We start from the raw sequence: 12,006 nt of genomic DNA on the forward strand, positions 1-12,006 counted from the left end.
ACCAGCACGACCCCCCCCCAAGTACCAATCGTCCAACCGAGATGGGCCGGGACAGGGTAGAGGGTTCCACTCAAGCCCGACGCACAAGGCGGCCCGGGAGAGCACAGCCGTCCCGGGCGGCAGCGCGTCCGAATCTTCCTCCCCCGAGGACTCAGGCTCACCTTCCGATGCAGCGATCGACATCCGATCCGCCGCCGGCACACCAAAGGTAACGGCTGAACAGTCCGTAGAGGGCCCAGCGGAAACCAACGGTGGCACGATGGGTTGCGGTGCTGATGAGGCGGCAGGGGCCCGAGGAGCGTTTCCGCTCGGCGGGGAAGCCCTGACCGTAATCCTCAGGTCACCCTTCCTATACAGCGCCGTACCGTCATTCCAGTTCCCGGGGCCGAAAAAACGAAAAGCTGCTTCAGCGTGCAGAATGCCCAAACACGAGATGCAACGATTGTGCCCATCAGCAGGGACCAGGGAACGACCGCACCCTTTAACACACAGACGAAATGACATACTGTCAGGGTTCGTCTGTAAAGCTCTTTTAGAAAGGGAAAACAGTCAACTTGCTCGTGCCGAAGCACACAGGGAGTGATGCAATGTGCCAGGTACACCACTCCCTGGACACACCGAGGAACCGGCCCAAATTGCAACACACACACTTTCACTCTAGGCGTGTGCTGTGAAAACAGCAGTTGAGAGCTATAGCTCGGATCCTCGGGAGCTCGCAACCTCGCTGTAGCACCGTTACACCGGCACACATGGCTTGCTGTGAATCCTCTTCGAGGCAGTTTAGTTCACACAAACAGTCTTCTTAAACAGGACACCACTGAATGGCTCCAAAGCGAAAGACAGAGTGCGATTGCATCTGCTTCCTATTTATATACACCTGTCGGGGGCGGTGCGCATTATGCAAATATCGCAAGCCAATTCCATTGGCTTGTTTTAGTTTACACGAAGCTGATAGGGCTCTCTAAGCGATATCCCAATTCGTCGGTCACTACTGACGTACGTCGAACGTGACCGACTGAAAGGGAACAATTATTAATATTATTTCAATTTTTCAAGATCAACATCGGTTTAGTGAGAATAATAAATCTCGCCTGATTACAGACGAAGGACTCCTGCATGCTGGTTTAATATTTGACTTCCTCATCATGAGATCGTGTCTGGTTTCACAGACTCTGCTGGTGCTTTTATCAGTCGTGGCACTGAGTAAGTTTTAGTTTCTGTTTGATTATCAGTCTTAATGTGGCAAAGACAATATACATATACAATTTTGTGTTTCTGAATTTAATAAACTCTTTCTCTTTTACAGCCAGGGCACAAACAACAACTCAAACATCAGCTGACACAACAACAACAGAATCAACAACTCAAACATCAGCTGACGCAACAACACAGCCTATAGGTAAATATAATCCTTTAGATTAGTTTGATCAGATGAACCTCCACATCAGAAATATCAGATATATTAGATACGACCCTGACGCCAGATGATATCGGTCTTCTATTAGCCTAAGAGTGTGACGGAGAAAGCCGCAGAGCAGGGTTTATTGAATAATCTTAGTCGTGTATGTCTCAGTTCTCAAATTTCGTCTGACCAGTACAAATCCAACAAGTGTTATTATAGCACACCAAAAATAATGGAAAATTACTGCTTCATAAAATCATCCTGTGATGTTAAAAGCCTTGAAATAGAAACATTATCTTATCTCTCTTTCACGTGAAGACAAACATCCCTGCAAACCACACAATCACGAGATTAAACAACAATAGCAAGCTATTGACCACTATGTTAATGATTAATGATTATAATTATTTAAATAAATAAAAAAAAAAAAACTATGAAAATAACCCTGATGTGTGGTTGCTCTCTCAAATTTACACACACAGGTTTCTATTGACAATTCTTATATCCTTCAAATCAGTTTTTCTAAAAGCCTAAAAATTACACCTATGTTGTTGAAATTTCAATTTTCTCTTTCTTTCTTTCTTTCTTTCTTTCTTTCTTTCTTTCTTTCTTTCTTTCTTTCTTTCTTTCTTTCTTTCTTTCTTTCTTTTAAAAAAAGCATTACAGCATACCTGCACAAACAACAACACTGGTCGGTACTCATAGACTGTCCTCATCTGGAGCTCAAATAAAAACAGAGACTAGAAACTGTTCTCATGAGCTGTCATTCATTTTTTTTTATTTTTTTTTTTTTTACAGAATGCCAGAAGGTGACACTTATACTTAATTAAATTAATAATAAATAGTTATATTCATTACCTAGCTTCTCTATCAACCATAGGAAAATCATGGATCAAATTATTAAAATAAATAAGATAAAGATAAGATAAAATGTTTACAGTCTTTAAGTTAGTTCATGACTGGCTACCACCAGCACAATCTTAACAAACAAGAATTTTGTTTTTCACAGATTCAAGGCATCTTATATTACCAGATGTCACTGCCACTGTGTTTCATTGTGTGTATACCAGGGTTATTGTAGTTATTAGGGTTATCAGGGTAATTACCACTGTTAAAACATTTTCATTAAATAAAATAAAATAAGCTTTAACAGAAAAAAGTCTTTTATTTCCGTTAGTTGGCAAGGCGACATCTCTGTTTTTCATATAGTCTTAATGGAATACTAAATTTACTAAATAAATGAAATAAAATGATAGAAACTAAATAGAAATTTTAAAAACAAATAAAAAAACACAGCAGAATTACTATAACTTTAACTTAAATTAAAATGAAAACGGAAAATAGAAATATAGAAACTATAATACTAAAATAAGCACTGTTGCCAGTAAATGCATTGCTTTTAATGGAAACCTTTAATGTCAGTGTACTTTACAGAAGTGTTTTATAATTGAATAATCTTTTTCTTTAACAGCCACTCCAACAACAACTGCATGGACAGGTATTTATTGACTTTTGAATTATTTTGGCGTTCACCTCGGAATCGATTTAATTACTGCTTACATTTTCATTTGTTTATTGTGTTGATTCTGTTCGCAGCACCAGCGATATTCTATCCATTCGGCTCAGCGGCAGGAGACGGTGAACAGCTTGAAACTGGTTATGAAACCTTTGTAAATTTTACCTTCTCCACTCCATTTACGTACTTTGGCCGCAAGTACAACTATATATATGTGAGAATCCAGTTCCTGTTGCAGTCTGATATAAATGCAAATAAGCCAGTTCATACTTTACTGGTGGATTTGACCTGATTTCTTTTATTTCAGGTTAATAATAATGGACTCCTTACCTTCAACCAACCTATACCAGAAGCTCACCCTTTCATCATTCCCACACATGGAGCTGAAGATTTCATTGCTGCGCTCTGGACTGATCTTGATGACATTGGTATAGGCAAATACTGGTTTCAGCAGCACACTAATGGAAGTGTGCTCACTCGTGCCACTCAGGATATAAACCAGTATTTCCCTCATATTGGCTTCACTGCTTCTTCAGTCTTTGTTGCAACATGGGACTATGTTCAGACATCTGATATGAATGTATTTAATCTTCGCTCAGCACCGGTAAATAGTTTTTCTTTTTCAGGCACAAGGCTGTGTAAAATATGAATTATGATGTTGTTTATTTTCTTTTCAGACAGTCACCTTTCAAGCGGTTTTAATTTCAGGAGGTGGTTTTTCTTTCATTCTGATGAATTATGGTGACTGTGTGTCATATTTTCCAGTGGAGGTAAAACAAACATCACAAGATTTAAATAATATTCTAAACTGGCTCTGTATCTATACATAACATTTTTTTGTGGTTTTAATAGGCTGGATATGATACAATAGGCTCCACTGACTACCATGTCATTCATTATGAAAATGCTGGCTTCTCCATCCCAAACCTCAAGACCACGACTAATGTAGATGTTCCAGGTCGTTGGGCTTTTCTTGTGAACAATGGAACAGGTAGGACTTTTTTATCAAAGATAAATGTATTTTCAATTTGCTTTTATATATATATATATATATATATATATATATATATATATATATATATATATATATATATATGTGTGTGTGTGTGTATATGAGTGTGTGTTATTATGACATATTATTTGTATGTTTCCTTTTAGAAAATGTCTTGGGAGTTCAAATAAAACTTAGTTCATTTTTAGACCTGACACAGACTGGAAACATTGAGGATGTTTTGAAGCAAGTATGTCGCACTTTTAATGCAAAAGTTGTTGAATGGAAGCCCTTTTCTGCCTTAGAGAAAAAAAGAAAAAATACTTTATATCTGTAATTGTATATCTCTGAATTTATTTCAGACAGTAGTGACTTTATTTCTTATTCTAAACTATCTCACAATTACTCTTTTTTTAATTACAGACTTCCATAACCAATAGAGTACAATGGAAATAAAATATATTTTGATCTATCTGTCCATCTTTGTTTCAGATTAAACAAGTGCTGGTCAATCGTGGAGCATCAAGTTTCTTTGAGATGAAGTTAAGAAACGTCAAAAAGACACAGCCGTGATACATTGAAGCCTAAAATTGTGCCCCTTAAAGATGTAGAATCTGACATAAAGAAGAATGTCACTCTGCAGGAAGCAAACCTTTATATTTTCTCACCCTTCAACTTTTTCTATATATAATGAAAAAAGGGCAATGTGAATACGATCAAATTAATATTTGATATATCAAATATGTTCCAACCTAATTTAGAGTGAACAATAATCATTGTTTTGTTCTATTTTTTTCTTTGTCCTGTCATGATTTGTGTTTTCAGATATCTTTAAAAAGTTTCAGGGGTTTAAATTAATCAAACTGATCTGTAGCATGTGAACAATGCAATTAAACCTGTTCTTCGCCTACAACTCCATTTACCAGAAGCATAACTCATCAAAAATACCATCAAAAATACCTCTACGTATTGTTCTCATTGACATTATTGTGTAACAGATGTTACCATAGTACTTTAGGACAGCAGTTATCAGTGGGTTTTACACAACATAAATTAGCAACATTAAGACAGTGCTGACAACTCCTGATATTTAACACAGTCTGGGTCACAATTTTTCAGTTTTGTTTGTGGTTTTTGAGAATGAGGGTGTGACACATTGTTTTTGTTTGCAATCAGACTTGCATCTAGAAGTAAAAATACTTTATAGTTTGATATAGAGTTTTTCTCCTCCCTTTTTCAAATCCAGACTCAAAACACATCTTTTTTTATCTATGCATTTGCTGATTGAGCACTGTGCTATGTCCGAACTGTTTGCATTTTATTTTATACATATTATATTTTTATTCTTTTAATTCCTTTTTCTGTTTTTATTTAATTTTTAATGTATTTTATATCTTTTATGTATCATCTTGTTGTTTCTGACTTTTAATGCATTTTAAATATTGCTGTCTTGTTGAAAGAGCTGGGAGAATTAGGAAGAAAGCATTTGTGATAAGGTCAAAATTTGGTAAATTTGGATAAGGGGACAAACCATGGGGAAATTTGAGCTGTGGTGCATGGTTGGATTACAGTCAGGACACTTTCCAAAGGGGGAATTTGAACTGCGTTGCATAGATAAGATATCTCCGGAAGGGGGATTAGGGCTGTATGGTGCAGTTTGAGGTGTCTTGGCAAAAGGTGAGATTGAAACTTTGTTTATCAGTTTGAAGTGCCTTAACAGGTAGCAGCCCTGTCGTGTGAGGAAGATCCATTTAGATCTGCTCTGACTGATAGATCTGTTTAGATCCACAGACAACAGCAACAACAAACTCCCTAAGACTTCCTCTTCCAGATAGCAAAATTCTCTGTTTTTACTGTTATTTCTATTCCTTGTGTTCTATTTTTATTCTTCTTCTTTATGTAAAGCACTTTGAATTACCATTGTGTAAGAAATGTGCTATACAAATAAAATTGCCTTGCCTTTTTTGAAGTTTATTCAAAATTTGATTTTTGTTGTTGTTGTAGTTTTTTGAGAACATTTTCCTGTATGTTTGTGTACAAACAAGGAGTTGAGAACATGCAGAACAAGTCGCTTGAACAGTTGTTGTTGGGACATCAAATATTTTACGTGACAGACTTTTGTTTAAGGCACACCTTAAGAAACCTGATTAGGTGTGGCATAACAAATGAAGTTTTAAAAAAGTAGTAGTAGAAAAAAAAGGGATCTATGTCTGAAATGTTCCATTCAACCAGAGAGTGGGTCAAAAATCTGTCAGAAATAAGGAGACATAACACTTTAAGTGATGCACACTCCTCAAGTCTGTCTAGAGATCTGAGGCCCTATACCATGAAGACTGTTTAGGTGGGTAGCCAAGTATCTTTCAATTTAGTTTGTGCCAACCCTGGGTTTTAGGCAAGTGGCTTGGATTTTAGCAGTGTTCATTGCCATAGAAAGATGCACTCCACGGTAGGTTTCTGTGCATTTCTCTTCATGGCATTGTTTTGACATGGGTGTGGCGTCGAGAAAGATAAGTGGCCTTTGCTTTTCTTTCCAGTTCTTTTTTTATAAGACTAAAAGGTCCTTTAAACATTTTTACTATAGTATGTTGTTTTGGTGGAAATGCTTTATAGGACTTATAATGAATCTTTTAAATGAGTGAGGGGAGATGCTTTATATAGCTGTAGTGGTAGTTTCAACTTTCTAAATAAATGTTTAGGCTGCTAGTTTTATATGGTTCATGTTCATAATATAAAGTGATCATGTCTTCAGAAAATTTGGACTAAACCACTGAATTCATATGGGTTAGTTTTACCATCTGAACTTGTCAAGTGTCAAAGTGTAGGTTGAATAGCTGTCTATTGAGGGACAGAAACCTCTCAGATTACATAAAAAAAAATCTTCATTTATTGTTTCGCAGATGAATGAAAGTCTTAAGGGTTTGTAACGATATGAGGGTGAATAAATGATGACAATTGATTTATTTATTCATTTTTGGGTGAACTATCCCTTTCAGAGGGTCCATTATGTCTACTTATAGCCAAAGCTTTCCTCTGAACTGCTATAAAGTGATCTATTGAGTTTTGGTTGGATCCTGCCATCCTTATAATCCTATAGTTTTACTTTATTTGCAAATGTTATTCATCTGAACCAAGCTGACACTTTAAATTAAACAGGCAACTCTTTGCAAAACACACATAATTTATTTAAGAATAATCCACATTACCAGAGAAATTCATTTTGCAATCAATCGTGGGCTACTGAAAAATCTTCACAATTTCCAAACAGCATTGTTTCTGTTAGGGGCTGTGAGTGACTTATCAATTATGTGGTCTTCCCAACATTTATCAAAAAATGAACTCGCTATACACCATTTTTCTAACTTCAAAACCTGCTCTTCGTACTTATAAATTACATAATCTTGTGCCTTATCATCTTCATATTTATATAATTTATCATTTTCACTCTGCATTATCATCTAATTTGTATAGACAGAAAATAACAGAGGTGATGAGATACATTCCTGATGTGCCCCTGTGTTTGGGTGCAGACTTGTTGTGGTCCAAAATGAACTATTACTCAGTTTACTCCTAATACCAAAAGTATTAATAAAGTGCTGGAAGTAAAAATCCTATTTGTTTTATCTATGGTGTAATGTTGTGATTAATCTCAGATTTGGTTTGGTTCATGTGTGTGTGTGTGTGTGTGTGTGTGTGTGTGTGTGTTTGTACCTGGTTTTCCTTACGTTGTGGGGACACATGTCCTGAATAAAATGTCCCCACAAAGATAGAAATACCAGTATTTTTTTTTTACCTTGTGTGGACATTTGTTTGGTCCATGAAGAAAACAGCTTATAAATTATATGAAATCATTTTTGTTTTTTTGAAAATATAAAAATGTAGAAAGTTTTCTGTGATGGGTAAGTTTAGGGGTAGAATATACTTGTACAGTTTAAAAATTATTATGTCTATGGAAAGTCCCCATAAAACATGGAAACCAGTGTGTGAGTGTGTGTGAGAGAGAGAGAGTGTGCAGGTTATTATCTGTGCTGAGTGTGTATAATCCAGACCTATGGGACGCAGCTTTAATTGCGTCCTGCAGCCGACAGTTATAATTGTGTTGCATGTTATGACAGTCAAACAGACAGGCCCAAATGAACTGAGAGACAAAATAATGAGTGCTGTGTCTTTCTGTCTAGCTCTTTTCTTTTCTTCCATTATCTTTTAGAATATTCTCGCCCAATATTCTTTCTTTTCCTTGAATCCCCCATTGGCCAGCATTCTTTTTTGTTCTTCTGTTTTCTGCACCTTTGTCTTTCTATTTCCTGGACATAGACTGGACTCAGAAAAGCATGCTACCATACTTTGCATACTATTTTGCCCAAATAAACCGCATAGAATTCTCTATCACAAAATGCAATGCACTCAACCCAAACATTTCCACTTCCATTTTTTAGTATTTTCAATATTTCCATTTTCAACTACAATAAAGACATTTTTTTTAACAAAACTAATTTAAAAGTGCAAAATATAAGTGTTTTTAAAGTCAAACTGGTAACTTAATTCCGTTTACTCAATTAAATACAAGCATGTAATGCTCTCAAGTTTGCATAATGGCTGTGTTCAGAATAGAATATACTGTAGTTTACTAATATTGTACAGAATACTGTAAATGCTGCTTTGTTTTTAAATGTAAAAAGTAAAGTAGTAGGCAATATGATACCAATACTTTTAGGCTAAGTTATATAGGCCCTACAGAAAAACACAAAAATAAACTCCTATGTCCCTATGAACATAACAATACAAAATAATTTTCCGTTTTTAAAACTGTGAGCAAGTATTCCATAACAGTCATGAACCTGATGGACAGAAGAAAATCTCAATGGCTATGACCTGCTATTCCCTCTTATCAGCACAAGTTGGCGTTGTTCTACTCTGTAATTCTACATTATGAAGTCATGGGCTTTGCAAATATTCAAACTATTTTGTGCATGATGTCAAATGAAAAAAACCATGATTAATCGCAACATCTGCTCTTTTCTAGCAGAGAATGAACATAACAGGCCTGCACAGACTAACCCCAAACACAGACTGAGTGGTATTTAGGACACGTCCAACCAGAACAGGTGTTTTTACACACACACACACATTGTATTCTTTGCTCATTCTCCTGATGATATCTATCTACTGTAAAAAAAAAAAAAAAAAAAGAAACTTTTAAAAGGTGAAACAGCTGACGAATGCCTGGATTATTCACATACTTATTATGTTATTATTAGATCTGAGCTTTTAACGACACCACATGAACAAAGACAACTGCAGAATTGTCAGTAATGAAGCTAGTGAGATGGAAATCACTGCTAAATAGTATTAAAGGCATTAAAATCTTTGCCCTCTTGTTTACCTGAATGAATTTGTCTAATTAAAGGCATAATTCATCCCAAAATCATTTTGTTTTAATTATATAATTAAAAAAAAAAAGTTTTTAAAAATAATTTGATTTAAAAAAAAATAATTACAGGTTAATATTGTATGGTTGAGTAGAGGACCTTTTGCAGCAGTTTTAATGACTAGATAATTCAAACAGGTAGGTTAAATCAAATCAAAACATGTGCAACAGCTTGGTTAGACAAAGAAAATGTCTGTGTCTGAAATCGCCCTCCATACTCTTAAATAGGGCACTATTTGAGAGGACAGCTATTTGTAGTGGTGTCCGAAACCATAGTGGATGTTATTGATTGCACTCATTCAATCCCACAATGTACCGCAATAATGGGTGTACAACCAATTGAATGAATTCCCACGTCTGACTAGAAGATGGCGCCCACAGCTGAATCATTCATCCATCCATTTCCCAAACCGGTGGTCCAATGTTGGTACAGCATAATATATAATACAGGTTTAAATTCCTTTTTAATTGATTACTAAATTGTTTAATTAAGTTTTACACGCTAGTTTCCATTACAGAATTCAAGATACATTTTTTCATTACTACTGGAGCTGCCAGTTTGCTAAGTTTCAAATTATTATAAAACGGATACTTCCAGCCCTTGATTCTGATTTGGTTGAGCCGCGTTCGAAGCCATTGTAAAATTCCCGAAAACTTACAGCTGACCGCAATTAAGAATTGCTGCACCACTAAATTAATATATTACTGCATCTGTCTTAGCAACGTTTGCTCTCTATTGATTTTGTTCATTGAAGCTTACTGCATTATGTAGAAAAGTATTGTGAGAGAGATATCGAGTGACCGTGTGTATTACCAGCATTCAAATTTAGCATTTAGCATCCTATGTTCATAATAAAAAATCTGTTTGAATGTCCGATGCTATATCTTGTCCTTATAACATTTAATGGGTTTTCCCGTGCCCTGCTGACACTGACAGCGCTAGTCAAAGCATTTGCCATTTGCGTCTTGCATGTTCACAACAACTTTCAATATAAAAGTCTTTGCGACTGAGTGACTCACTCATAAAGACAGTCTTTGCTGCCATCTAATGGCGTAATAACATAACTTCTGTTGCTTTTCACGGTCAGGGACTATTTTTTCCAGCGGAAGGAAGCCTTTTAACAATTTTACTTCATGAAAGTTGCATTGATACATTTTTTTGGGCTTTAATATTTGTATTATGTGGTAACCGTTTAATAAAAGCAAAAATCCCCAAGAAGTTGTGGTTTAAAGTGAATTTATAACAGCTAAGGGATGTTGTTAGGAACTCAGTGTTCGAAATTCACTCACTCGTTTTCACTCACTCCTTCAAGTTAACTATATTAGGGGCGATTTTGGACACAGCCAATAACTGACAGCTCAAAATAGGGGCAAAATATACTAGAGCAAATGAGCAACCAAACAAGACACAGGTGAAGAACATAATCAGTAACCATGGAAACAGGAACTGAACACATGCAAAGCAAGGAAATTCAAATTAAAAGTCCATAAAAACAGAAACTAAACCAAAACGTGACAATTATGATGAATTATTTTTTCATTGGATCACAAAAGGTTAAAGCTCTTTTCCATATGGAGGGAGGACCAAAGTACTCTGCTTTAAAATGCTCCAAAAGGGGAAATACACAGTAAAACCACCATAAATGTGGTCTAAATGATTCAAGCATTAGCCTTCTGAAGCCATATGATATGTCTGTGTGATGAAAAGTGATTTATGTCATAGTTCAATGAAAAAAAACAAAACTTGGAACGACATGAGGGTGAGTAAATAATGACAATAATAATGAAACTGTCCCTTAAATTGTTACTTATATAAAGCAATGGATTTCATCAGAGTGCCACTAATTGTTTTGGTTTGTGTTGCACAACTCTGCCCTGTTGTTTTCCAGTCTAAATTGGTCAAATTAACTTAAATCTCCCTTAGACTGGCAACACCCAGAAAAGCCTGTTTTTTTCTGAATCCCATCTGAGCTCTATTTCTTTCTACGCGTCTCTCCCTCTATCTCTCTCATCCATCTAGCCATTTAAACAGGGCTGTTGAGACCTGTCCTGCCAGCTTCCTGTCGCCTGCGGTGATGTCCTGATGTTGGCCAAGAGCGACAACAGAGCGTGTGATTGGGTCATGCAGTGTGATGCTGACAACCAGAGATAACAGAAACGCACACATTGCTCACAGTCTATTGAGCAGACATGTCAGAGGGTTTAGTGAAAGGGCATCGAGATTGATGCATTTTATTGATCCCATAATAGAAAATCAGGTGTAAGGAAATTAGCTGAGCTGATGGAAAATGGTCTATTGCCATTTCCACTGCATGTGTATACTTCAGTATAAGTATGCAATATATACTTCAGTGTCACATGATCATGATCTGGTGTCATGCTCATTTGGTGCTCAAGAAACATTTCTTATCATTAACTTTCTTATCATGTTAAAATTATTATCAATGTTGAAACATTTGTGCTAGATAATATTTTTGAGAAAACTCGTAATTTGTTGATGAAGATCAAGGCATTTATTTGAAATAGAAATCTTTAATAACATTATAAATGTTTTTACTGACGCTTTTTATTAATTTAATGCATCCTTGTTAAATAAAAGTATATTAATTTCATTTAACAAAAATCATTATTTTCTTATTGAACATTATATTTTACTTAAATATACCTCACAT

At 35.7% G+C, this 12,006-nt stretch overlaps 1 protein-coding gene across 2 annotated transcripts; it reads left to right on the top strand.

The window, feature by feature from the left end:
* The first annotated feature begins 1,021 nt into the window (after nt 1-1,021).
* LOC137007995 (sushi, nidogen and EGF-like domain-containing protein 1) lies at nt 1,022-5,863 on the top strand. Of its 2 annotated transcripts, none has more exons than XM_067369769.1 (9): nt 1,022-1,203; nt 1,307-1,399; nt 2,874-2,900; nt 2,999-3,132; nt 3,226-3,522; nt 3,596-3,688; nt 3,771-3,909; nt 4,077-4,159; nt 4,402-5,863. In XM_067369769.1, exons 1-9 carry the CDS (start codon nt 1,146-1,148, stop codon nt 4,480-4,482), a joined length of 1,005 nt encoding a protein of 334 aa, XP_067225870.1. In that variant the 5' UTR covers nt 1,022-1,145; the 3' UTR covers nt 4,483-5,863. The 2 variants fall into 2 exon arrangements, with proteins under 2 accessions (XP_067225870.1, XP_067225871.1); XM_067369770.1 differs by having other exon boundaries at nt 3,226-3,498.
* The last annotated feature ends 6,143 nt before the right edge of the window (nt 5,864-12,006 follow it).

The sequence above is a fragment of the Chanodichthys erythropterus genome, chromosome 19 (assembly GCF_024489055.1).
Source record: "Chanodichthys erythropterus isolate Z2021 chromosome 19, ASM2448905v1, whole genome shotgun sequence".
Lineage (NCBI taxonomy): Eukaryota > Metazoa > Chordata > Actinopteri > Cypriniformes > Xenocyprididae > Chanodichthys > Chanodichthys erythropterus.